The sequence below is a fragment of the Pavona decussata genome, unplaced genomic scaffold, assembly GCF_977016875.1.
Source record: "Pavona decussata unplaced genomic scaffold, jaPavDecu1.1 SCAFFOLD_84, whole genome shotgun sequence".
Lineage (NCBI taxonomy): Eukaryota > Metazoa > Cnidaria > Anthozoa > Scleractinia > Agariciidae > Pavona > Pavona decussata.
Window position 1 is genome coordinate 1067501 of NW_028145502.1, and position 27960 is coordinate 1095460.

The window sequence follows — 27960 nt, forward strand, 5'->3', positions numbered from 1 at the left end:
TCCATGTCACCATTTTTAAAGTTGTGTAAGTCCGATTATACAGGTAATTATATAGAGAAAAGCATGCAAAAGTTGAGTTGCGTGTGATTAAAAACGCAATTTGACATGCAGGTGGTGTTAATTTTGAGGTAAATAGTTTTGCTTTAGGAGAGTCAGGATGATTGTCCAGTTTGGGTTTCTTATCTTTGATGAAAAGCATTTTGTAGATAAGACAGTCTAGCTTTCCACCACATTTCTTCAGAACTGTGATCAAACTGTGACTGAATTTGAGTATTCAATACTTGGCTCTAATAAATAGCTGTGCATCTTGCTTAAATTAGGAGTACAAAGTGGGTAAGGTGTTAAACATACTATGTTTTGCTATTGCAGGATCAGACAGGACCCTTGTTTTTGTGGAATCAAAGCGTGGAGCTGATTTTCTTGCCAGCTTGTTGTCACAAGAAGGATTTCCAACCACAAGTATTCATGGGTAGGTGAAAAATTGAAGGTCTGAGGGCATAACCGCCTTATGTCGAATTTTAGCGCGGCTTTCGATTTCGCACGGATTTGTCCGAATTTTGGCTCTCCCTGGTTTGGAAAACATTTCGCGGTTTTACAATAATATTGTGGACAAAACTCCTTGACAAAACCAAACACGAACAGAACAAAAACCACTTGCTTACTAATCTCCCTCACACCCCCTCCCCCTATGCAACGAGAACCGAACACAGACAGCCAAAAAACCACTCACTTACTGTTTCTCCCTTCATAATTCTACAACAGTTACTTCTCCCTTCCCCCCTCCCCCTTATGCAATGTTGATGTGGGAAGTGATGCTTGCCAGGAAACTGTTCGTGACCCAAAAGACAACATTGAGTCAGGGGGAGGGGGAGGGGTATTTGGTAGTTTGCTTGTCTACAAGTGAACGCGCTTGGAAGGCAAATTTTTGATAGGTTTTGTCCACGTCAGACTCGTTTTCCAAATTATCGGTAGGCTAAAAGTTTCCACTGTCCACGAGCCGTGTTTAGTCGCACCAGTTGTTGTTTCTATAAGTAACGTTTGAGATGATATCATGGTTTGCTTTTGCGGGTTGTAACAAGCCCAAAATAGATCAAGGCAGTCGGGATAAACAACTTGCGTATCGTACTGGCTAGTTGGTTTCGCTTTTGTTTGGTGAAGTTTGTAAACGCACCGACATCTATGGATCTTTTGAAAAGTTATGAAATTGAGGAATGCAGTTCACAGGAACTGGTGGAAATGTTGTCCAAAGAATCCCTCCTTGGTAGTGATGACCTTGCTGTGATGAATTTTTCAATTCGATTATCAAATCCCGCGGGAGCATCAGAGACAAATCCCGCCATGTGCAAGGTGTTTTGCAAGCCTTAGTTGTGGTTTGCCAGGCTTGAAATTTGGTATGTAACGATTAACTTGACAATTTCAAGGCAATGATTCAATAAAAGTACGATTAACATAGATTTTCAACGGTTAACACCGACTGCTGGTAAAAAAGAATAGATAGTCTTTACCTTTTAATAGAACTGCCGTTAATCGTTGTTAATCGTTGTTAATCGTTGAAATGGCTACATGTCTTCCTGTTAATCTTGTAGAATGCTAGTATTTTGCGTTATGAAGAGTGATATGTCGACAAATGGGACAAAGCTGGATTTTACGCCAGGAAATGGACACATTTTCTCTTGGAGGATGTAACTGTTTACATTTCGGACATTCCTGTCACGTACATAGTAGTTTGTAACAGAATCAAATAAAAGCGTGACAGCATTCTTTTCGTTTCTCGCGCGAAAAACACCGCTTTCGTGTGCCGTGTTTCAAAGACAACGAGTGTATATTGAATACAAGTATTTAATCCTCAGTGCATTGTCCTTTTGGTCATCCAGTGTCTATAATGTTACCGATATATCTTTACAAGATGGTAAAATTTCTCAATGGCATTAATACGAAACACAAAGCGGCGTGAAAAAATACTGGACAATGGTTTTCAATCGAATTGCGGTTCACATGCAAAAGTTTGCACAAATCCGAGCTACATCGAAAAACGGGCTAAAATTCGACATAAGTCGGTTATGCCCCCAGCCCTTCAATTGTGAAAGAACCATGAGCATGGCTAAACTAGAACATGACTACAGATACAAAGGGACTTACGAAACGTGTTCTGGAAGCAAATTTTGTTCTTTGATGTGACTGCAAAAGTTTTGGAAAGTGGTCAGAGGACAGATGCTGATGAATACATGTCACAAAATGTCTGTTGGATTAAATTGGCTGTTATGAGCTTTGAATGATTCAATAATTTTATAAAAGTGTCAGAGTATTTCAAAGCTACTACAAACTAATTGTGGTTGCTTTCCAGTTTGTAGTATAATTTGATCTATTAGGTTGAACTGTGACTTGAATGAGGCTTTGGTTTTAATTTTGTGCAGCATTGAAAGAGAGATTTGGTTATACTTTTAGTGATCGTCAGCAGCAAGAAAGAGAGGAGGCTTTGAACGACTTCAGAAAAGGACGCTGTCCTGTTCTCATTGCAACAAATGTAGCTGCGCGTGGGTTGGATATCGATGACGTTAAGCATGTTGTAAACTACGATCTTCCATCAGAGATTGATGAGTTTGTTCACAGAATAGGACGGACAGGACGTATTGGACATAAAGGAAAGGCCACAAGTTTTTTTCAGCAAGGAAAAGATGACAAGATTGCCAGGTCTCTTGTGAAAGTCCTCTCTGATGTAAGTATTGTGGTATCTAAAAAATGTGAACTTGAGGTTTCTATTAACTTGTACCAAACACTGTTTGAAAGTAGTAAATATATGATCCCAGTTGGCAAACTTTAAGGCCAAAACTTTCTAAGTACTACCATGTTTCCTCTATAACGCACAATGTTTATAAGAAAGCCATCCCTATCCAATAATCACCCCTTCTGGGGAAACATTTTTAAAATGATCCTCCATAACTATAGCTACTGTACGGAGCACATAGAAAGTGATCATACTTAACAATTATTATTCCATGATCGTGCATTGGATATGAGATGATAGATAGGCACCTCGCTGGCTATAATCATCTCATAACCAACAAACCCGAGTGGAATAATTAATGTTTTATTAAAAATAACCAAGAATTATTGCGAGATCTTACTGATTTTGTTTTGTCAGAACAACCAGAAGACAGTTAATTTAATGGTCACTATTTCTCAGGCATGGTATAATGGTTCATACAGCTGTATATCGTTGTTGCTAAAGATATCAAATCCCTGGAATTGCATTATACTATTTCAATGATCCATTATCCAAGGAAATGCAGGATCCTCTGGGTTACACATAACATTTTCGACAGCTTCTTTCTCAAGCAATTATTGCTTTCCTTGATGATTTTAGAGAGCCACATTCTAATGTACAGTTTGAGATTGTTATGTGACATGTGGTGTTTATTTTAGGCTTCTCAGGAAGTTCCAGAGTGGCTTGAGGAGATCGCAGAGAGCGCTGTAGGCACCAGCTATGGTCCTGCAGGTGGAAGGTTTGCCTCCAGAGACACCAGAAGACAGGTGCGTTCTTGCTTTGTTCGCCCTTAACCTTTGTAGAAGATCAAAGTACCCTTTTGACAAAGGAGAGCTTTCGTTGATGTGAGATCTTGTGGCAATTTTTAAAATGTACTCAGACTGAGCACAATAAAAAGATATCAAGCAATGTGACGTTCTTGTGAAGTGTGTTTTAGAAGCAAATGTGATCAGTCAACAAGATCATCTTAGAAGAAGTGTTATAAGTAATAGTCGGCTGGCTACTGGACACCTTTTGATTTGAGTACGAGTATGACTTTAGAGTTTCAATACGTTTAGTTCCTGAGAACTCTCTCTATTTCCTGTTGCTTACCAGCAGATAAGGAGACTCAAGAAACAAAATTGGCCTGGAAAGTTATTATCTAAAGCACGTGAACTAGACTCATACATGTATTTGATATTTTACTTGTAATAAAGGTTCCTAGATTGGCCAGCAACTACATGTAGATACACGAAAACCAAGTCAATAAGTACAGGAAATTCATAGCGTTTCAATCTATGAAAGATCTAGCCAATGTAAAGAAAGTTGTTTCTCTAATAACTATTGTTTTTGTGTGTAATTGTCTCAATAGTACGGAGATAGCAGAGGTGGCGGCGGCAGCGGCGATTCAGGTTGGGGTACTGACTGGAAAAATGAGGATAGCGGTGGTCAAATCAATGGCACTGCAGCGTGGTCTTCTGGCGGTGGCGGAGAAGAGGAAGAGTGGTGATTGGTGTCACCTTTAAAGTACAAGTTAATTTTTCCCACAAGTCGTGGCACATTCTTTTTACAATATTATTGTGTTCCAGTTGAAGTTGGATGGAAAATTATATTGTTAACGTTGCCCATTTCGTAGAGATTATAGAAGTTATTAAGACTTGTTTGGATACATACATTTGCCTTTGTTGACCTCAAACCAAGTGCCTTTTACTGGATCCATGAGATGTGTTCAGTTGTGCCTTGAAAGGTGCAGGGATTTTAAGAGAGCTTGATACCGACATACCAAAACTACAAAATGTTATTCAACTTGAAGGATCTCATGGAAACTTCTTGAATCACAGCCTAAGCGTTGACGTCTGGCCTGTTGCAGCTGGTGGAATGGGAACTGTCATACCATTGGTTGTAATGGCAACTCATTTAAGACAATTGCTTGCATAAATATTGATGTGCAGACTAAAGACAAGATAAAAGTTCTGGGTGGTGAGAAACAAGCCATCAGCTGCGTTTCAAAATTTTATGCCCAGAAATAGAAAACAGGAAAACATCCGATAAGATCCCATTAGCTTGCAGGTGAATTCTCCATGAGTTTGCATGGCTGCATGTACAAGCTTCTTGGAGAATTTAAAATTTATAACTTAGTGGCCAATTGGAGTTGCTGAAGTCAGAACCAGCCTAGACTTGTCATCAAATCTTGTAAAAGAGACTTGAGGGCAGCTAGTTTGTCTGACGATGGTATTCGTATGCAGCTGTATGGTGGTTTTTGAACTGCCAGTTTTGTCTTGCTCTTAGCAAAAGACTCTCAGAAAATCAAAGGTCAGCACATGTACCTGTAACCTACGTTAAATTTGACTGCAAAGGAACTGAATTGTGACCGACTTAAAACTGATCACCAAGTGGCTCATACAAACCAGGCAGCTAGTTTGTCTGATGGTGGTATTTTTTTATGCAGCTGTATGGCAGTTTTTGGACTTAAGACAGTTTTATCTTGCTTGTAGCAAAAGACACCTCAAAGGATCAAAGATCAGGCACACTCGCAACTTATGTTCAATGTGACTGCAAAGGAAGTGAATAGTGACCAACTTAAACCTGGTCACCAAGTGGCTCCTACGAGGGACAAAGTTTGGCGTGTAACTAGTGGTGGCGCTTACAACTCTAGTGACCTAGTTTGTGGAAACATTTGAAGAAAATGCACCATCTGGGGGTGGATCATAATCTAAGCATCCAGGATTAAGCCAAGTTTGGCAAGATTTCTATGCTAATGTCATGTTTCTGCAGTGACAAGCTTTTTTTGCAGTCATGTTGTGACTGGACAGTTGCAATCTGACACTGGATTGGTGGTATATGAGAATTCACAAAAGCACAGTTTCTTGTGGATTGAAGTTTGACACCAACAGGAGCAGTTTCTGGAGTTTCTTGTTTCAGCCTGCAGCATCATGAAATGATTGTTCTGCTGGCAGGTGAATACCGAGCTATTATTGGATAAAGGAATTTTGCATTTTGTGGGTGAGTGGCCAGATTATGGACAAATCCATGGATAATTCACATAAGATTGTCCATTTTATGGTTGAATATGCCTTCAAGGACGTTTCTCCACGATTTATGGCAGTTCAAGAATAACTTTCCATCAGTAAACTTGGACTGGTGGAGCAAAACCCTGTAGTGGTCCATTCTCGGGAATCTGACTTATTTTACTCATTATATTGTGCCGACTCAAAAGGAAACATTGGAAAGGTGGATCACAGGAAATGCCTTCTCGGTTAACATGGCACCCTGGCTTGAGCGTTGTTGTATTACACTTGGACAAAACTACTGTGTGATGTTCTGTAAACTTTCATCATGCTTGGATGTGAGGAGTATTTGATACTATGAATGACCAAACGAATATAGCTTTCAGAATCCTTTGAAAGACTTTGCGATCGTCGTGACTCAAAACTAAAAGAACAAACTTATGCTCTTGTGGAGCTTCACTGGCAAAGCTACCATTGCCTGTAATGAACATATCGTATCACTTGATCAACGCTAAATGTGCATTTAACAGCTTATTATCGATCCATAAAATCCTAAAGAATTTATTCAAAAGAACATCAGGCCTTGGGTGAAGTTTGCAACATACATGTCATCAATGGCACATTTAAAAAGTTTAACAAGACAAGGTTTAAAGTATGTTTTTAAGAGAGTTGTATATCTAGTTAAGTTACAAACTTAAGTTTTCAAGAACTTATTTAGCAAAAGATGAAATGGTTAATATGCTTTTCAAAGATAAACAGAATGCATCATCATATCGATCCATAAGATTCAAAAGAATTTATTCAAAAGAACATCAGGCCTTGGGTGAAGTTTGCAACATACATGTCGTCAATGGCACATTTAAAAGGTTCAACAATGCAAGGTTTAAAGTATGTTTTTTAAGAGAATTGTATATCTAGTTAAGTTACAAACTTAAGTTTTCAAGAACTTATTCAGCAAAAGATAAAATGGTTATGCTTTTCATAGATAAACAGAGTGCATCACATTTCCAAGCTTGTTTAGAATAAAAATAATTTTTATGGTACAAGTTTGACATTTTGTGTCCACCAACTAACCTCCGTTAAGAATAATAATAAGAATTATAGACATTATTGATGTTGCTGAGTTTTGGGAATTAAAGAGGACACTTGTTGTGCCATATTTTGGTTATTTTGGTGCTTGGAGCATCAATTTGAAGGGAATTTTTCACTTGACCAGATATTAAAATTGTTTTGGATAAAAGAAGTGTTTCTTATTTGAACTTTAACCATGTTGAAGGTGCTCTTGAGACAATATTTATTGATGGGCTTGATTCTTATTGGCATACAGATCATCACATACGAGATGTTGGTTTGGTATAATATTTCTCGTCCTCGCTTTTGCATAACCGATTTAATTAACTTAAATTAGTCATTGGTAAATTCTTTGAATTTAATTCTCAACAGCTGTCACGACAGAGTCATAACAAGCAATAAATTGGTTACTGTAAAACAAACCAAATTGGGGACACCGATATGACATGTCAAAAACCAATCACGAGAAAAGTTGTTTGCTTTCTTTCCTTGAAACTTGATCTGCCCAACTTAATGTGTGATGCACTCAACTCAAACCTCGATACACAGGCTTGTAACTGTCTGTTTTTTAATAAAGTGTTGTTGTTGTTTCAAGGATCGGGTCACATTGTTTGAGTTTTGAGGGACTGTCAACTTACTTTTGTACAGTACTGTATGATAACGAGTCTCTCCCCAAATTTGGTGCTTATTTAGAGCAATTTGGATTTTGAGGCCAAATTTCCACTCAGCATAGTTTTCAATCAAGACCTTGAATTATTCTTCAACAAACATAGGAGTTTCTTGCAAATTCTGCGTTGCAGAAGCTATTGTCCATTTCCTATACTTTCTTTGCAATCTTCCGTTACATCACTTAGTGATAGAAACACCAAGAAAGGGCAAAACCTTTAAACCCTCCTGTCCAATAGCAATCCAACCCTATTGTCTTCCATAACTTGAGTGCACAGATTTTCAAGGGTATAAACTTCCTGCTTCCCAGACCCTTAACTCCCAGTTCTCCCCACCTTGGTTCTCACCTCATTGTCCATTTGCTATTACAAAATATTGAGCATTAGTATGTTGTTCTCTGATTGGCTACGCTAGTCGCTATCTATTCTGTGATAGGTAGCGAGTAGTGGTTTTCAACAAAATTGCGGCCGCTTCGTCGCATTTTCAAAGTGTCTGCGATGAGGATAGAGATAATTTACTTGTTTAGTTTTGACCGACTAGTACATTTATACTAAAACAATTAGATTATTCGCTCTCGATTTCAATGCATGATAGCCGATTCGGGCTGTACCCTCATCACGCGATTGAAATCTCGAGCTCATAATCTAATTGTTAAATACATTTTTTCCTGTTGATCACCTTTGCATACTTGCATATGTAGTATGTTTATTCAAAGCTATGAAAGAGGGGAGTTTAAGAGGTGGGCTGCAATCTTTGTAAAAAAGAAAACAAAAATAAAAAGCTGAAATATTGTTTACAATTAAGGCTAACAAAAAAACCTGCCAAGGATAAATACAAGGAATCGGAAAATAGATAACACGAGAGTGATTCAAAAGCTTTCCTGAATCGACTGAGGTTGCCAGCCTCTTACATTCGCTGATGGGTCGTTCCACTCAAATTCATTTTTTCCAGTTTCTTCCAAGCAGTCTACATTAGACACTAGGGAGTTTAAGAAACGAGGACGGCGCTGGCAATGACAACGCCACAAAACAATGGGCTTAATGAGCAAAAAACAATCGCTTTGCACATGTGTTTTACATTTTGGTACATTTCTTTACCATTCTCTGCAAAACAACAATGTGAAATGACCAAATTTTAGGTTTTCTCCAGAACGGGAGCGTATGACGCAAAATCTTTATTTTTCCTTTCTTTGACGTTGTTCATATTAATTTAGTTCCAGGAGAGTTCGCCAGCATTTTCCAAGTTAAAAAAATTTAAATGATTGTGAAAGAGTCACAAAAACGAGAAGTTATATTTTTGAGTGACGTTCTCGTTACCGTCCTCGTTTCTTAAACTCCCTACTAAATCATAGATGGACTGCTCATGCAAGCATTGGATTGTACTAGTAATATGCTTTCCATCAACATATTTACCCCATGTCTTGGAAAAGTTTGCTGTTATGGAGTACATGGCCACTACTGACTAGTATAACCAAAGGTTTCAAGTTAATGTAGCGTTTATTCACATCTCAGTGAAATTCAAGTTGGATGTTTCGTGTCTCGGGTCATTAGAACAAATTGAAAGACGCTGTACAGGCCAGTTATTAAATACATTTATTACATATTTACACAATGTTGCGTTAAAAAGTACAGATTGCTCGCTACATCTCAACAAGGTCAATAACTTGCATCATGCTTTTAGAAATAACAAAAACATTTAATAAGCAACAATGGGTTGTTTTAAGGAAATTTCATTTGTGAAAATGTCCCCTCGATTTTCAATGTTATCTACTCTAAAAAGAGGAAATTGTCTCTCTTTAAGTCAAGAATAAATTTATTGTCAGTATTTCCCTGACTGCAGGAACTCCCACAGTAATTATTGCTAGGGATTTCTGTTATTAACAAGGTACCTCCAGGCATTGGTTGTTCTGAAGAAACTTGTTTATTGTTTTTCCCCTCTCATTCCTTGGTTAGTAAGAAAAGTTAAGAATCAGACAATTTGGACAAAAAAATAAATATTTTCAGAAGAAAATATAGTGCTCAGAAACTTGAAAAATTGGTTTCAAAGATGACCAATAAATATTATTGTCAATTGGTTTATATCAGATTTACCTGTAAAAGGGGGAGTAACGGAAAAACTATGTCTTCGCATCTTGACGAGACTGATTTCACCATAATCTGCACCCATACTAAATCTGTCAACTTATAGATCAGTGTTTTGGGGGGTTGGATTTAGCGTGTCTTCTTTCATGACAAACAAAACTTGTTGTTTTGGGCTATTCAATCCAGCAAAATTAAAATGTTAGACCATAACAGGTTTTAACATTGTCATAGTCCAGCAGAATTACTGGAGCTGGTTACTTGATCGTGACACTAACAAAATACAGAGGATAGCCATTCAGAGATGAAAACTTTCTCCGCATCCACAAGTTCCTTTGATGTTTGGATTGTTGAACACAAATTCACTCGCCAGCTTGTGTTCTACATAGTCCATTTCTGTTCCTAATAAGGACAACTGTGCCTTGGAATCAATGAATATTTTTACTCCTGAAAGAGAAAGAAAATCATTCCTGATTTTAAACTCGAGAAAAAATAAAGCAAATGGCGCTAGGAGAGCCAAGCATTCTAACCTTACTGAGAAATAATTTCACAGTGATCAGCATCAAATTTCTCCTTGTCTATCAATGCTTATTCAACCCCTGAGGCTGTGAGAATTAAGGATATGTTCACGCAAGGTGAATTTTCTTGATAATTATTTTTAATAACTTCTCCCCAGTGCTTTTGTTAGAAAATGGGGACAAGATAGGAGAATTTGTTCTTTGATACTAGGGGTTTAAGGGTTAACTTGCAATAGTCCGGGTAGTAGATCCCACCCTTTTTAGGGTATAGGCACATTGACAAAATTCAAGCCAGAATTTATAGAGTTCCAAAAAACCTGCCATAGAGTTAACAGGATGCAAACAAAAATACACTATCTTACCATCTTGAGTAACCTCTTCATCAAACTTGCCCTTTTCGTTTGTGTAATCTAAGGTGTATGAGAGTCCATTACACCCCTTCTGTTTCACACCTATCCTTAATGCAGTCTGGTGACAAAAAATTTACTGTGAGTTGGAACAAACTACATGTATCTTGACTTAATAGTATCTTTATCCTCTCACTATTGCAAACCTGAACCTATTACCCTTGGGCAATAATTTATAATAATTATATTGATATAAGTACTTTACATTTTTTGATATCATTGAACTAATTGACGGAGTTAGCTCCAGGGGAAGAGACCTAAGGGTGGGGGTATTCCCCAAACATTTGGGTAGGTGTGAGTGATGCATTTCTTAAAACCCTTTCCCTGTTTCAGACCAAAATCTGTGATTTTCTCTGCCCAGTGCTGTCAATAAGGGCCGGTAGCCGGCCAAAACAGCCGGCTACTGGCCAATCTTCGGCCGGCTACTTTCGTCTCACTTTACTGTTAATTTTGGTAAGAAACTTAAAATAAGGAAAAGATCCAACAAAAATAATTGTAAGACATCCGCCTCAAATGTCTGAGTCGAAATAAAGGCGCATTTAAGGAGTTTTTAACGTGTTTAACTTTGCCACGCGCGATGGAAATTGATCGAAGGGGTCGTGGAACGCCTGCAACATTTTCAGAGAACAGGATCCAGCAAGAAACCGGCTTAAAAAATAATTGTAAAACATCCGGCTCAAACGTCTGAGTCTAAGTAAAGGCACATTTCAGGAGTTTTAAACATGTTAACCTTTCGGTGGAAGTATAAAAAGTTGAGGCCCATTTCAGACAAAACAAAAGCTCCAAATGATCATGTTAACTTGCTACAAAATAATTTAATATTCAGGAAGTTACAGTGGTTGAAAGACCGAGATGTAAAACAGCAAACATAAATCGAAATGGTGTAGGCCTTCCAACCCCATTTTACTTGTGAAAACCATACCCAATTCAAGACAAACCTTACCCTATTTCCGACCAAAAAGTCTCAAAAGCCATACCCTTTGGTGCCGCACACACCTTAATTTAGCTTATATAGGGGAATATCCCCCTCCCCTGGGGTTACATATGCCCCAGAAGCCATTTTCACAGTACACTAGATGCACCTTATCATGACACAAAAGCCACACTATGAACGCCTTTGGATCACATCTAAGATGCTGATTTTGGCAAATGTTTTGTGTCAGAGTTCAGCTTGGTTGCTGCAACCATGAAATTGGAAAACCTTGTACTGGATCAGTTTTTGTGTCCTGAGCATAACCTAATGTGAACAGGTTACCATATCAGTACACAATAGGTTTGAATGCACGTGACATCATGGTGACCATGTTGGTGGTTAGGAAAAATAAGATTTTTCTCCTCTGGGAGTAACTTCTATTTTTATACAAACTATGTGAGCAAATTTTCATTTGTTTTGGCACCAACATGGCGGCAATGCAATCAACCTATAGTCTTTCATAGTATTGCTCTGACAGTGTCATCTGACAGTGTCAAGGCCCAAAGAGAACAGGAACAATTACACACTGCCTGACGAGTCTTGGCAGCTTTTCCATTCACAAAGTGGCACTTTTGTACCTATTACACAAATACAAGTAATCAGGTAACACAAACTAAAACGTCAACTCCAAGACGTGGAATTAGGCATGATCACGTTTTCATCCAATTATGCAATATTAAAATTATACTTCCACTTACATTTTCTGTTTCTGATTTTAAAAGAAGCTTGAGTTTTTCGACTGCAGTTGGAGTCTACAAACAAAAGAATAGAATACTGTAATATAGAAATCTGATAAGGTTAAAATCTTTTTCACTTGAATGCAAGTGACATGTAAGTAATTAAGCTAAAAGCCCCTGACAAGTACACTGGAATTTCTTCATATCATGGTTGCAAAACTGCTCTTGTGAGGATCCTAGAAGTACCGTAACTGACGACTTGGTGGACGATGGATCATTGCAGAGGTACAGATTTCTTCCCAACGCCAAAAAGGAGGACTTTTGGAAGTTACATGACCGACCTCACGAAATATTCATCGATGACGTCTTACATGATGTTACTCATATGTTCTCCTTGTTTTAATTACTTGTTAGAAGCCAGAAAGTTACTTGCTTTTCTAAAAAAATTGACAGACATACCAGGGTTATTGCTGCTCGTCTAGCAGCAAATTTTCTTGGTCTACTAACAGCTCTTACAGTCGCCCCAACTGCCGACCTGGCTGCCATCTTGGATTTTGTTGTCTTGCATAAGCCACAACAGTGTGACGTCATACTTTGAAATCCGCTAACACCATGTACAGAAGTTTCAGAAAGCTAGTGTCACGCGGCGTCACGCTACTGCTACCGATTGGTCTTGTTGGATCAGAAAGAGACGTAATGAACATTTTTGCAGATCGACAGCTTGTGAGAAGTTCAGGAGAGTTCGTTTATCCGGAGGAAGCTCTCCAAAACAAAGTTGTTGCGTTGTATTTTTCTGCGGGATGGTGTCCGCCTTGCAGGGAGTTCACACCAGTTTTGGTTGAATTTTATAACGAGTTGAAAGAAAAGGAACTTTCTTTTGAAATTGTGTTCGTTTCATCCGATAAAACGGCATCGGACATGGAAACATACATGAAACAATGCCATGGCGACTGGTTTGCTGTTCCGTACGGCAGTGAAATGATCCAGGAGCTCAAAAACCGTTATCATGTCACAGCCATTCCAAAGTTGATTGTCGTGACCGACGATGGCGATGTCGTGACAACTATGGGTAGAAAGGAAGTAACGGACCAGGGCCCTAGATGCTTTACTCAGTGGGCACATGCTGTTGCTGTGGCTAGGGGGGAGGTGGCTACCACTATAACCAAAGCAAGTGGTCGGTTGACGGCTGGCAATGAATAATGAAACAAAGTTACTGAGGGAGGGGAGGGAGGTGAGAGAGGCTGGCTCTCCAGCCCATATTAGACTTGACGAGACGAGAAAGTCAAGTTCAGCCACTATCATGTGATCATGTTATGTTCTTGGACATGACGTAAAACAACACCTTGCCACCCCCCTCCCCCCGAGGGGAGCATCCATTCAGGATGAGGGTGATGGTAGGAGAGGTAATACTTGTGGGCTGTGAGGAAACTAGCTGCATTTTGCAGGCTGACATTTAAGCCAGTCACTATAAAACTCTCTGTATCTAGTGTGAAAAACAGTGATCTTACAGCAGTTGCCAATAACATGCGACCTATCGCCTTCAATAGACTCTGATAAAGTTGTGTTTTTGGTGGACGTCAATCATAGAAAACAGTCATTATTTAAGCCGTTGAAATTATTTTGAATTTTGAGAACATTTCAAGGCAACAGAACCAATAAATTGACAGTTTTATGCGCTGACATATGGTAAACTTTATGAGAGTTGATTTCCAAGCCAGGTATCTAGTAAAAGAATGGGCATTGTTTAGACAAAGCCATATTTTTTTTAATGAAACATTTTAAAATTGCTACACATGATAATTTTGCAAAATCAGCGATGCATGCAAATGAGCAAATTATCATGTGCAGTGAAAATTAAAATTTTTAATTCGAAACTACCTCAGTTTATTTTCGCTTGATCTTGCTCAGAAATCAATTGAAATAAAGTTTACCTTCTCTTAGCGAGGTAAAATTCTTACCTTCTTATTGAGTTACCTTGGAATCTTGTCAGAATTCATAATAATTTAAACAGCTTTTCTTTAATTGACGTCCACCAAAACGCAACCTTTACTCTTTTGAGGGCCGTAGGTTGCGTGTTATTGGTAACCTCTGTAAAAGGAACGGGAAGAAGATGCTCTTTACTTATATTTGTGTGTTTCATATCAAATATTATTGTTCTTCTGACTCCCACTCGAGTCATGTGAGCTTTTAAGTGCTGTGCAGTGTGGGTGTCATTGTGAGAGAAAAAATATTTTACTCAGTTTGAGCACAGTTTTTTGTCAGTAAAACAGTCAAAATATTTACATATAAAACACAATGTCCTTATTACGCGGGATGCCCTGAGGGGGCATACCGTGTCTAAAAACGGGACGATTTCTTTTTTTTCTTCGTCGTAGCTACAAATCGCGACATTAATTTATTCATTAAACTCTCCCCTCTCCTACTCGGGATGTATTCTTCTGATTGTCTTCAACAACAGCCCGCCAATCAAAATCCATTCTTGTCGCTTATATCGCGAGGGAGGGGACCCACTCACCCCTACCTGTGTGACGTCAATGCATCATTTGATCTATTTATTAAAGACAGATTAAATTGTCGCGCATATTGTCTTAACATGTTGTGGACTCAAGTGTGCCGTTTTCAAACGGAAATTTCACCATTTTGAAGCCGTAAATCGAAAGAATAACTTCTAAGAAGCACCCGACACGTAAAACGGTGGAAATTGGTGAGTTCTTAGCGAAGGAATCGTGCTTTGTTTGACAGTCTTAGATCAAACACGCGAGACTGAAAAGAGGTCATTGAGAAGCTTACGTTATCGTAATGGAATTTCACGAATTTCCGCTGATAGTCTGAGTCGCGTAACACAAGGGAAGCAACGTAACGCGATCGTCGTGACTCAAACTATTCCATTAGCAAGGATAGTTTTATAAATCGGCGAAGCATACAGTTGGAATAAATGAATCAGCCCCAGCATCACGCGTTATGCCAGTATAACAGGCATCTTGTTTGAGGTAAACGAAGAATACTTTTTTTATTGTGTATCCCCTTTCCTGGTCTTTCCTGTGTTGTGACGGTCTTTGTCATGCATATGCCAATCGTAGATGGAAAAACATTTTAAACTATGGAAAATTAATGCACATATTGTAAGGTCTTTTCAGATAATTGTTATCAAGTAGGGGTTATTTTGATCTAAAAGAGAGAATCTTTGTCTACGACCTCATACTGTTATTCCATTTTGTCACGCATCATTACTTCAGCGTGACAAATAAGTGAGGAAAGTTTGCGTCTATACAAGATTGTAAGAGTCTTTAATCCCTGTACAATCTATACAATTTCAATCAGAAATGGTTACAGATATCCCTGCAAACCTGTGGGATACCAGAACAAGCTTTTGGGAGCCGTTTCGCAGCGGACTATATCGAGTTCTCCATTGATCTTGAGTGACAAGTCAGAGGGTCTTGAGTGACAAGTCCGGCTTTCACGCATGCTATTTGTATTTACGCGCGTGCCAGGGGCGTGCATGCAAATTTACAAACCGCGCAAGGTGGACCGGAGAAATGGATTGAAAAATGTGTGAAATCGATCGTGAAAAGGTGAGCATTAGAAGTATATTAGTAACTTAACAACTGGGAAACGTTTGAGGCGAAATATCTACCCTATATTTTCGTCCAACTCTCTAGACTTTCTTTGTAAGCTTTAGAGACGCCCACTCTTGAATATAACGTTAAATTTGCGCACTTTTATGCATATTACAGAGTGCATTTCAGTGAAAATTCAGATTTACACGAAAAAGGTTATTTTGTGGTCCATATGTAAGGTTAAAATTTCGTGCTAGAACGGAATTCGTGTCGATAAATTTAAGCTGATAATTGCAGTGGTTCGCCCGTAATTTGTTTGGGACGCCTGTTTGTTTTTAATGAAGACAACGAGAATTCGAACGTAGAGCTAGAGCCTTCAAGAGCAGACGGCTTTACCCGTATTTTTTTAAAATTGCATTCCCGAAGAGTGGTTTCGAATGCATTTTGATTTTTGGCACATACACAGAAGTTAGCATGCGTGATTTTTTAAATTTGGAAAGTTAGCTTTATACAACCATTGCCACAAAATGCCATCTTTTACATCCGATGCAACCAGGCCTAAATCATTCAATGTAAGCACAACACTTACTGATATTTGTTATTGGTTTGCGGTTGAACTCAAAGCTAAGATGGGTTCACTTATCTCCAAAATGACATAGAGAATATCAAGTAGTCAATCCGATCTCGATAAATCGGCCATTTTGGATGTAAACACTGCACCTTGAGAATTAGGCGGTCAAATATCATTGTACCCGGAAATCACGGATGAGAGCCGATCGAAAGCGATCTTGAAAATCGTTTAAATTTTCCCTTACAATAAAAATTTGGAGCTGTGCAAAATTAACACCTCTCTTCTGCCATAATTTAAGGTCAGTAATTATAGTTTGCCATAATGCGCCGATCAAATCGAAACTTCAACATCCCCCCCCCGGGCAAACCCCGGGCATTTGACTCTTTTCTGTGCCCGGGAGTGGGGAATTTGACGGGTAAGGCCTTCCCGGGGGTGGGGAATTTGACCTTTCCTGGGTGGGGTGGGGAAAATTGAACCGGAGGTGTCAGGTTTCAAATCGCTTTTTTTTGGGGGGGGGGGGGGGAGGGGCGCCGAAGTCGCTAACAGCTATAAACACGTGTTTGGACGAGATGGAAGAGTTTTAAAGGAAGAGATACACCATTACAAAAAAAGCTTACAAAAAAGGTCTTCAAAAGTGAGAGTGCTTAAATATTAATTATTTTTATAGATTGTATATAAACGATGTAGATTTTTTATACAACGAGTCAAGCTGCGGCTTTGTCCCGCAGTGAATAGTGAAAGAAATAAACACTATCGAATGAAAAACCGCTTTGGCTTAAATTGTAGAATATCCTGCCGCTCGAACAACATTCTACGTAGCCGGCTAACTAATTTTAAAATATGTATTTCTAGTTCTTTAAACGATGTAGTTTTTTATGCAATGAGTCAAGCTGCGCCTTTCTCCCGCATTTGTGTCTGCAGAGGTTTTTAGAATAGCCATAAAACACTTAACAGCAGTGAACAGTTAAAGAAAAAAAAAATTGTCGAATGAAAAACCGCCCCTTTGGCTTAAACTGCAGAATACCCTGTCACTCGAACAGTCTACTTAGCGGGTAACTCATTTTAACTTAATAAATTCAATTTCCAATCATTAGTTTCAATGTTAAAGTTGTCAGAGTTGTGGTTTTTGTAGTAACTCATGACAGGAGCCGACAACGAGTGATTGATTGGGGCATTTGACAGACAAATCCGACGATAAGGTGGGGCATTTGAACACCATTTTGGCCAGAGGGGGCGGGAATTTGAACGATCCAATCTTCAAAAGTTCAAATGCCCGGGGTTTGCCCGGGGGGGGGGGGGGGGGGATGTTGAAGTTTCGAGTTGATCGGCGCATAATGACCTATCAAATAGAAGAAAGGTCCTCGCAGTTACTACGAATTCAGGTTTGAACGGGACCTAATTAATGCCCAAGTTGACAAACAGTGAGGTCGAGGTCACTTGTGTCCACTCCCCAGTAAACACCCTATAAAATTAAAGCCCCCCTTTGATTTTCAATGTGTTTTTAAAGGCCTCTTTCTAAAAAACGCTCCCCCCGCCCCTCCAAAAAAAATTCAGCAAAGTAGAGAGGCATGAAAAGAGCACAATTGCCAGTGAAAGCAGTCAGTTTATTCATTAGGTTCTTGCTTAAATTAAAAAATTAGGTTTGCAAATGGCGTCCTGTTCTTTTTCAAGTTGAAAGTCCTTTATCTCTGTGCTAAGAATGTTAGCAAATTCTCCATTGAGAAAGATAACTGTCAAATGGGTGTTAACCGCCAGGTAGTGGCTTTCTCAAGATCTAATTGCTAAGATATTGAAGGTCTGGTGCACTGAATGTAGCTGTTGATGGTTCTGAAGATTCAGTGATTCATTGATCTTTTTGTTTAATTAAGCAGAGAGCAAACTAAAAATACCAGTCATTAGGTTGGTTCAGTTGTTGGTCACATTGATGCCTTTAGGTCAAAAACTAAATAGAACTTAACACTTCCAGTATACAGGAAATTATGTTGGCCTGTAAAATGATTTCATACGTAATTAAATTATTTTCTGTTATTCACTGTGTAGTTCCAGAAAATATCCAAAGACCCCTTATATGTACTTACTTTTAAAATTTTTGGCTTTGGAGGACCCCCCCCCCCCCCCTTCCTGATATTTGCAATCCCCTCTATGAGGGGGGTATAGATATTTACTGTAACTACACAGCTTGTCGATTATGTCAGGCCTTTTAATGCAAAACCAAACCCATCTTTTCAAGTTAATAAGAAAGGGTGTCGTCATTAATTAAAGTTTGTGGTATTTTCCGTAGATTGAGAGCATTGCCCTCAAACTGAGAGCTGCAGCAGACGAAGGTGGACTTACTATCAAGGACAGATATTACCATCTCAGAAAATATCATGTCTGTTTTGTGGGTAAGTTTAATTTATCAACAGTGGTTTCTCCTGATGTCAGGTATCTCGGGGGGGGGGGGGGGTACTCCGAAAAAAATTGGGTAGGGGTGTGTGGCCTGCTTCCCAAAACCCTTACCCTATTTATGACCAAAATCTGCGATTTTCCCTACCCTTTTTATGACCTGACCAAAAATTCTTCAGTTTATAGTGTCTGGTCAACTTCAGTTCAAAAACCCCTGGAGACTGGCACGTGACGGGAGCGCGTGACAAGACGTTGCCGCACGTACACAGTTGCCATAAACATCATGATGAATAAGTAGCTTCGTCTTCTAAAAAAACGGAATTCAATACATTGAGAGTGCAAAAATCGATACCCTATTTATTACCTAAATGGCGGCAAAATCGATACCCTATTTATGACCAAAACGGCTGAAAAACCATACCCTTTCAGGCCTCACATACATATATAGCCCATATAAGGGAGTACCCCCCTTCCCCCCGGAGTATCTCCCTTATTGTTTCCTAACAATAATATTGCATATTGTTGTATATTTTAGTCATTCATTTATTTCTTACATTAGGATCTGAAGCAATTGATTGGTTCATTGCAAATGGATATGCAAGTTCAAGAGAGGAAGGCGTTAAAATAGGCCAGGTAGGTGTGCAAGAGAGTTCATTTTCTGAATTGTAGTGCAATAGATAAAACTGAGTCAGTGTTACTGCCTTTAAACTGTCCTTCTTACTGAGTAAATGTTTATATGTTCAATTACAGGCTCTTCTGGATGTAGATTTAGTCCACCACGTGGTTGATGAACACAACTTTGAGGACAAGGCATTATTTTACAGATTTCGACAAGATGGTATATCTTAAATTGTGCAGTTCCAGAAAATATCCATACTTTCCCCCACGGAAGGTTGTTTGTTTTTCGCCCACCCCCTCCCCCCAGGAAATTCCAGTTTAGCTTCATACTTTGCTTCTAAAATTTTGGCTTTAAAGACCCCCTTCCCCCTAGGAATTTCCATTGACCTTCCTTGTGGTAGGTATGGATTTTTTCTGGAACGGTAAATTGTTAAATTTTGTCAGTTTTTTTACAATAAAAGGAACAGTAAGCTGTTGGCCACAGACAACCCTCATCTATGGGTGGATTATATAGCATAATATATAGCATACTGGAATACAACATTAAGTTTTTGCTAAGTACTCTCTCCTGGATTGGATGCTACTAATAAAAAAATTAAAGGAACGGTGTTAGCCTCTGATCCAGAAAATATCCATACCTCCCTTGGTAGGGCTTTTGTTTGTGATTGCCACCATCCCAAACCCCTCTGGTAATACCTTCAGAATTTCCAGTCACCTTCCACATAGGGTTTGGGGGGGGGGGGGGGTAGACATTTTCTAGAACTGCACGATCAGGGCAAAGTTTCTTGTCCAAGGGAACAACACAATGGCAGTCAATATACCATACTTCAAACCATGGGCACTCCAATCAATTTGCAGGTTTGCTTTGCTAACCACAGAACACATGGCAAGACCATGCACTAAACTAGGTCTGGTATTGTTTAATGAATGCACAGGCCTAAAGCCCAAAACAATGGGTAGCCTGTGCAGCTGTCTACACCTGCTTGAGTTAGGGATAAACAAAATGCCACATTGTTCTAAAGAAAGTGTTTTTGTTTATTTTATCAGATCCCCCTCATCTGTCTCCAGCTGGTCCATCTGTTGCGTCACTCAAGTCAGACTGTGGTGTAAAGTTTGGGCCTGCACAGAAAAAGGGGCTGCTTTATTGGCAGCAAGTCTTCATTGTGCTTAGACCAGAGGATGATACTCTTTATGAGTTTAGAACTGATCTGGTGAGAATTATATTAACCCTCATACCAACTCAATGTATGTTGATGCCAATTGGACAGTTCCTTATGAAATTTTCCCAACATTCTACTTAAAATTAAAGACTTTAGAAATGAACTGTTTCTGAGTAATCTTGCAACTGTAGCATTGATTTAAGCGGTCACTCAGATTGTAAACAAGACATATTTCATCGACAAATTTATCTCAGATGAAAAGTAGCTAGAACTACTGTTTAGCATAAACAGAAGTTTGGGAACATACATGTACAGTTCTACTGCTCAAAGGTAAGTTATCAGTCCCATCTTTTTTCTCATGAGACATGAGTTGCATCTCACGATACAAGACTCTAGTATCAAGAGACGCGCCGCAACTCGTGTCTCTTGCTGAAGCAGCAATTTGGGAAAGTGCAGTTCCAGAAAAAAAATCCACACCCACCCCATGGAAGGTCATTGGAAATTCCTAGAGGGAGGGGGGTCTTAAAAGCAAAACTTTTAGAAGCAAAGAATGAAGCTAAACTGGAATTTCCTGGGGGGAGGGGGAGTGCAAAATAAAAAACCTTCCGTGTGGGGAGTATGGATATTTTATGGAACTGCACAATACAATACACCGTAAATTACAAGCTGAAAACGTTATATATAATTAACCATATTCAATATCTTTTAGCAATCAACACCATCCAAGAAATATCCACTGAAGGAAGCCACGGTCAAACTGGACAAATCAACTAATTTCTGCCTTTTGTTGAGCTTTGCTGACATCCAGAGGTCAGGTCAGTCCACATGATCTTTAGCTTCACTTAAACCTTCCAAGATTCACCTTGTAAGTACCTTGTATGTTCTGAAAATGTAGTGCCCACTTGTCACCTTTTTACATAGTGATACCTACCCTTTTATCCTTATTTCACACCCTGCTCTTGTGGTTTGCACTGTCCCCGCCACCGGTGTGGTACTTTTGGATGGTTACAAAATGTATTCTTTGCGTTGACTATTAAGCCTAAGGTTTATTAAGAAAAATGCGTATATCAGTTTAAGAAAAGGCTTGCTTGTGTCATGGCTGATTTTGGCTGTAATCTTTCATTTAATGCTGATAAATATATCTTGTCCACATATCAGACTTGCGGCTTGCTTTTAGTTCAGACGAAGAGCAGCTGTCATGGTTGAAAGCTTTTGAGAAGTCTGGAGCAGTGACTGGCCAGACTGAGGAGGTATGCATGATCTGATCACCATCAGAATTCTCCTCAAAATAAAATAAAAATAAATAAATCACTGTATTTAAGTGTCAATAATGTGTTTAGCGCAGAGCACTAGTTGGGGACACTTTCCAAATCGAATTGGAATTTAGAAGTGTTGGTTTTTGAGGAGAGTGGAAAACCGGAGAACCCGGAGAAAAACCTCTCGAAGCAAGGACGTGGACCAATAGCAGACTCAACCCACATATGACACCGAGTCTGGGAATCTTACCTGGCCATATTGGTGGGAGGCGAGTGCTCTCACCATTGTGTCATCCCTGTTCCCTTTACTAGCTATAACACTTTTGTGGAGTCAGTTGAGGAGAATTTGATTTGTAATCAGAATGGAGACTTTCTTCAAGTTACACAGGACATTTCATTGCATTGGGCCTGATAGCACAACAGAAAAAAAATGAAAAGGTTAATTACTTTATTTAAGCATCGAGTATTTAGCACTGTAGTGCAGATAATTGGGGACACTATAAACTGATGAAATAAATATACAAACCGAACATAATATTTGTTAAAAATTCTAACTGGTGGGAGACAAACCTGTTGGCTATTTACAAAGCGTGGCCTTGGATTTGGAAACAAGGCTACTGTGAAAGAAATCCAAGTGGTCAGGGGGGGGGGGGGGGGACTTGAACCCAGGACCTCCAGATTACAAATCCGACTAACTGGACACTAGCTGCAACACTGTCTCCTTAAGATGTGAGACTGACCTTCAGGCAGCTAATTAGAAGCTATGAATTCCAGATGTCAGACTAGCGTATATTATGTGTCTTTATTGCATTTAGGAAGTAGATGAACAGGTAAAGAATGCTGAGTCTATTTTTGCATTCACTGCAAAGGATATCGATGGAAATGTTGTCTCACTAGAAAAATATCGGTAAGTGGCATTTTTAAAATTACTATGTTGTCTTGTTATGACCCATTTCACTTTGAAAATGGAAACAACAAACGAATAAACACCAGCACTGGAAAATACTACTCAGTGGCTCTCATTTGAATCGTTATACCCTTGAAGATTTCATCCACAGACTCGAAAGCTAGAACCACCTTGTACAGCATAATAAACAGCACCGCAGGAAAGTACTGCCCAGTAGCTTTCATTTGAATGTTCACCTACATACTTTTTAAGTTTTAAAAAACGTTAAAGTGTGACTCAGTGACCGATCATTGTAAAAGTACAAGCGTTGTTAAATATTTTATTTTCAGGGGATTTGTGACGCTTATTGTCAATGTTGCATCGTTCTGAGGCTTAACACAGAAGAACTATACTCAGCTTGTGGAACTGCACTCCACATACGCTGAACGTGGACTTCGCATTCTTGGGTTCCCGTGTAATCAGTTTGGAAACCAGGTGAGTCTTGATTTTGTTTCTTGTTAGTCTGTGAGCAGAAAAAATGTTATTATTGTTTTGTGTTTTCATTGCGGATTGAAGGATAGAAGGGGTGTCGCACTGCCTGTTGGTTTGTTTGTTTTTTTCCCGCTATCTCCGAAACGTTTGAAAGAATACATGCTATTTGACTGTTTAATGTCTACAACTCGTCGCCATTTTTCGTTGCCCACAAAAATTTAATGGTGCAACATGTAAGGTTTTTTTTTGACCGGGTAGGTTTGTAACGGACCAGTTATTAGATTTGTCAGGCAAGCCCGCACATAATTATGTATACGTTTGCGACATTTGTATGTATAAATTTGGTCATTTTTGTTCAACCAGAAGGTACACATTTGTTAAAGGAAACTAAAACGTATTTTCCCGAAATAACACCCAAATTCTTTTTGATTTAACCTCTTATAATCTGACAAAAAGACCGACCGACCGGTCCACCAGACCTTTTCAGGTCTTGGGAGGAGGAGGGGGGGGGGGGACGAACCCACCGAACCCCCCTTCCCCCCCTCCACCCCAGCCTCGGAATTTTCTCCAACGTACACTTATTAGTCCTATTTTCAGAGCTGACAACTGAAAAATCTGCACAGCATTTCAAACAAATGGGCAGAACAAAGTCATGCCCTATTTCCGACTAAGATCTGTACACTATTTTAAAACAAAACTGCTCAAAAGGAGTATCGCGTTGAAGATTATCCTCCATTGTTTGCTGTTTCAATCTGCAGGAACCCGACCCTGAGCCCGTGATAAAGCAGTTTGCAGAGAAGTATGGCGTCGAATTTGATATGTTTTCCAAGATCAATGTGAACGGCTCTAATGCATTACCCTTATACAAATACCTCAAGAGTCAGCGCAAAGGAACTCTGGGAAGGTAACTCATGACTAGACCCAGTGTCCGACTATTGAGGCAAACTCGAAATCTGATTGGCTACTCAAGGACGTTCAAATTTTCGATAGACTTCCTTGAGGGCGCGTGCAACGAAAATGAGGGGCCTTCAGATTTGACGAGCACGAGATTGAGTACGAGTACGACTTTTCAAATCTAGTTTGCGTGGTTTAGATAACCGCTCTCACACCAATCTTGTTCCTAGGGTCTCCTTATCTGCTGGTAAACAACGGGAAGAAGCGAGAGTTCTGGGGATGTGACTAATTTGAAATTTGAAAATCGTACTCTTACTCAATCTCGTACTCAAACTCTAATATAAAGATCCTTATTGCCAAACTCACAACAAGCTATCGAGAAATAAACAATTTTTACGGAGTTTATTTGTGGAATGGATAGGTTACTACAGCAATCAAACGGCTCGGTCGTGCTTTCTATCAACTCTGATGTCACCTGATAGAACCCTCGAGCTTGTAGCCTGCATAGGCGGCGGCCGAGGCCATTCCCCTCCCGGCTTCGCTGCATGTTCGCCTAATTTTCGCCTTCGCCCAACATCCCGCCAGCTGCACAGGCTATTTAGCCGGCTGCCATCTAATTGTGAAGAGCCCATTATGTGATTATTCAATAAAAGGCTGCCAGAAGCCAACGCCTTACAATAGTTACCCTTTATTTTACCCGCAAACTGGTCCTGTTTCGAGGGACAAACGAAGAGAGCCGATGAGGTGTGTGATGAGTAGTGGACGAGAGGTTTATCGCCTTTTGTTTAGGCGTGGTTCATTGCCCCGTTCTTTAATGCGTGAAGTACGTTCGATAATTCATCCATGATCACGTGGAAACGCGATATCCTCTACGCGTGATGTGCCTATGTTTTGAAACCTCATGGCCTAATCTCGTACCCAGATCTTCTCATTATTTGGGAGTTTTAACATCTGGGTACGAGATAACTCCATCGCCCTTACGAGTCTTATGCACTGTCTGTTTATCTATTTTCAGCTTTATTAAGTGGAATTTTGGAAAGGTAAGTGTAGAATAAAACACTTCTCCGTTTTCCTCTGTCGAATTTTAGCCAACGGATATATCCGTCAACAGCAGGTACGTTTAATTTTGGCCCGATTTTTCGAAAGAAAGCTGCTTGTAAGCGGACATGAACATTCTCGTAACACCGGTTGGGTTGTAGTCTGAAAGGTCAGCCGCCCCTTTGACCCAATCCTTCGGCCTTGTGCGGGAAGGGGAGGGGGGGGGGGGGGAGAGGGCACCAGAATTCTAGATTCTAAGATATGTACAGGGACGTAACCAGGGGGGAGGGTTGAGGGTTTTTGACCCTACTCGTGTGTCAGATGCTCCATAGCGAGGCTTTTGTCAGATGTTCTAACCACTCGGCTTCTGGGGTGAAGTTCGAAGCGACTTACGTCTAGTCGTTCACTAGTTTTGGAAATTTTTTTTTCTCTAAACCCTCCCTCTTGACAGACTGAGCCCAGTTAACCAATTGTTAAATTTGTTTTGGTTCTAAATTTTGCGAGATAGATATCCTCAGCCTGGTCCGACTGTAGGCGTTATTTTTCATTTCAGTTCTTGTGTGACCGAAATGGGAAAGCTGTGAAGAGATATGCACCGAATGTTCAACCGCTGGTAAGTTCACCCTTTACGCATGTATGGTGTTGTCACTTTCACATTCAAACTTCAATTCTAGCATGTTCTAGCCGTTCTCGTTTCTCTTGGATTAGAGCGCGTGCACAAAAACGCGTGCTCATTTATACCGAAAGATTGTCTACAAGCTGACGATCCACTGCCGACACGCCACCGACACACTACCGAAACATTCCCGACACGCTACTAAAATACTTCCGACACACGGCCGAATGCTATCCGACACACTACCGAAACATTGCCGACACGCTACTAAAATACTTCCGACACACGGCCGACAATTCTAACCGACACACACTGATATGCTGCCTACATACCAACGAAACATAGCCGACATGCTACCAAAATATTGCCGACCTTCCGAAAAATTACCGAAACAGTACCGACAATGCTGACAAATGCTGGTACGTTTCCAAAAACATCGAAAAATTTCGACACCGCACCGAACCTTTTACGACATACTGTCAAAACATTGCCGACAAACCACTGAAAGCTCTGCGGTGCTGTGCTATGCTCTGCTAACCTCGATTCAAGTTTAATTGCTAACCAGTAAAGATCGAATAGGATTTTTTTCCACTGACGGCGCATGCGTCTCCTAACTCTCTTTAAAATTCTTTTTGTCGTTTTCTTTTCTTAGGATATTGCAAAGGACATTGAAGCTCTGTTATAAATATGATTGAAGAAGAATTTATGTTACGGGCAAAAGTAAAGTATATTTGAATTTTAGACAGTCAAATTACACACAAAAATAGATGATGATGATGATGATGATGATGATGATGATGATGATGATGATGATGATGATGATAAGGTAGCAGATCTGCCTTCGCTTACATCCTCTACAAGGGCGTTGATCAGTTTTTCGATAACTCACTCATTGTTGATTTCTCTGTTGAACAATTCTGTATTTTATTTATGTGGACTTATCATATATGAGATGGAGATATTACTTTATATTGATTCGGATGTATATGGGAGTCTATTTAAGAACGGTGCCACGTAATACAGTGGTATTTTAATATGGCTTATGACAGTGTGGGGAAAGCAAATCTTAGCAAAGGCTACTGAAATCAAAATTGGGCGTAGCCACGAATTTTTCAAAGATAACTGAGCTTAATAACTACTAATTAATTACTAGGATCATTGAAACTATAGTTTCGTTGTGAAGTTTTAAGCGATCTCAGCACAGACACGACTAGTGCGCCTCTTTTATGAAGACTAACTCAGAAGCTACATTACTGTAGAAGAGTTATGTCGGATGAGTGCAGGCCGAGAGGGCAATGGATCGAGTCTGGGCTGAGCCTGCGTTCAAACTGTCTTCGAGGAACAAAAAAATTTAGTTGAGCTCTCAGTGTTTACTAAAAGAGAGTATGTAAACTTTTAACTGGAATAAAACAGAAATCTTAGATTTTCCGTCTACTTTATAGTAAATAGGCTGCCTTCTGTCTAATTCTAACTTCTGCCCTTGTGGCAGTCAAAACATTAACGAGGGAAAAATATCTTGCGTTAACTGCCAATTTATATAATACAGCAGTTAATTGGTTGTCATACATATCACATGTTGTTTTGAACACCTTAACACCAGGTTCAAGCCACAGACTTTTGAATTTTATGTCCTTTAACTCTGTTGAACTGTTAAACTCTCGTGCTTTCTGTCACCGAAAACAAGTTCACGTTAAACGCATATTGTCTGAATGTTTTCCCACCGCTAATCCTTTAAACGCTTCAATGTATTAAGAGCTTTCCTTTTGTTTTCAACTCTACTGGAATAACAACACAGCACCCCGCTTTGTAAAGCTTTATTCTCCGCGTCTTTTTAGCAGATGAGTGGTAATTCGGAGCCCCTGTAAACCTTTGTTCTCCAAAGCTAGCCCTCCTGGCTTGCATGGCGCCAAAAGTCTGAGTGGACAGACAAAACCGAAACCACGGGCTATCGGTGGATAATTGTTTGCGCTCTTAAGTTAGTAATTTATGCTGGGCGTGCTTTGAATTTTAATTAATTCCCTGTCGAGTAAAAGTCAAGTATTCTTTGTATTTTCCATGGCAGAAGCTGTTCGTGAAAGCGGGATTCAAGATTGAGCCGTTAGGGTGCTTTTAAATACACAGCAAGCTACAGGGGCTCCCAGCGGGGAAATTTATTAAGAAAAAATTAGGTAAAATGTCGTCTACTGTGTTCTTGGATCGTGTAAGGATATCTTATACGGTAATTTCGGTAAAGAAACACACTTGGTTTGTTCGGAATCTTTACCTCATTTAGCCGCAGGAAATCTTTGTGAACGGCGTCTCACACCCCTAATTCCCTAGCCTGTATTGGCTTTCCAAAAGCCCAAC

At 39.6% G+C, this 27960-nt stretch overlaps 3 protein-coding genes and 1 pseudogene across 6 annotated transcripts in view; 3 read left to right on the forward strand and 1 right to left on the reverse strand.

Moving 5' to 3' along the window:
* LOC146475316 (uncharacterized) overlaps positions 1-5042 on the forward strand; it is a 12637-nt gene extending 7595 nt beyond the window's left edge. The window contains exons 6-9 of one of the 2 annotated variants that reach the window (XM_085115705.1): positions 370-469; positions 2446-2716; positions 3424-3535; positions 4123-5042. In XM_085115705.1, coding sequence (XP_084971831.1) covers positions 370-469; positions 2446-2716; positions 3424-3535; positions 4123-4253 — 614 coding nt within the window. In that variant the 3' untranslated portion in view covers positions 4254-5042. Of the gene's footprint in view, positions 1-369; positions 470-2445; positions 2717-3423; positions 3536-4115 lie in introns of both variants that reach the window. The other variant, XM_085115703.1, reaches the window with a different exon arrangement.
* A 4017-nt stretch (positions 5043-9059) lies between these two features.
* Positions 9060-12747, reverse strand: LOC146475317 (iron-sulfur cluster assembly 1 homolog, mitochondrial-like). Its single transcript, XM_085115713.1, has 4 exons — positions 12601-12747; positions 12163-12216; positions 10447-10552; positions 9060-10013 (listed from the first exon to the last, which is right to left on the reverse strand). The coding sequence occupies exons 1-4, from the start codon at positions 12730-12732 to the stop codon at positions 9865-9867; spliced, it is 441 nt and encodes a 146-aa protein (XP_084971839.1). The 5' UTR covers positions 12733-12747; the 3' UTR covers positions 9060-9864.
* Positions 12748-12753: 6 nt separating this feature from the next.
* LOC146475318 (nucleoredoxin-like protein 2) lies at positions 12754-14441 on the forward strand. Its single transcript, XM_085115712.1, has one exon. It carries the CDS (start codon positions 12754-12756, stop codon positions 13339-13341), a length of 588 nt encoding a protein of 195 aa, XP_084971838.1. The 3' UTR covers positions 13342-14441.
* Positions 14442-15565: 1124 nt separating this feature from the next.
* LOC146475319 (uncharacterized) lies at positions 15566-27037 on the forward strand (annotated as a pseudogene). Of its 2 annotated transcripts, XR_014865861.1 has the most exons (14): positions 15566-15713; positions 18551-18653; positions 19214-19287; positions 19405-19492; positions 20320-20483; positions 21142-21247; positions 21591-21682; positions 22504-22595; positions 22925-23069; positions 23825-23970; positions 24976-25000; positions 25552-25611; positions 26267-26380; positions 26417-26552. The product of XR_014865861.1 is annotated as an uncharacterized LOC146475319, transcript variant X2 (transcript). The 2 variants fall into 2 exon arrangements; XR_014865860.1 differs by having other exon boundaries at positions 26267-27037.
* The last annotated feature ends 923 nt before the right edge of the window (positions 27038-27960 follow it).

Bases quoted from the DNA above. Each gene is read 5' to 3' on its own strand.
- LOC146475317 (XM_085115713.1), bottom strand. From the start codon at position 12,732: ATGACGTCACACTGTTGTGGCTTATGCAAGACAACAAAATCCAAGATG. The intron at 10,553-12,162 runs GTAAGTGGAAGT...TTTTGTCACCAG, and splicing joins TAAAATCAGAAACAGAAAAT to ACTGCATTAAGGATAGGTGT. The intron at 10,014-10,446 runs GTAAGATAGTGT...TTTCTCTTTCAG, and splicing joins TGAAGAGGTTACTCAAGATG to GAGTAAAAATATTCATTGAT.
- LOC146475318 (XM_085115712.1), top strand. From the start codon at position 12,754: ATGTACAGAAGTTTCAGAAAGCTAGTGTCACGCGGCGTCACGCTACTG.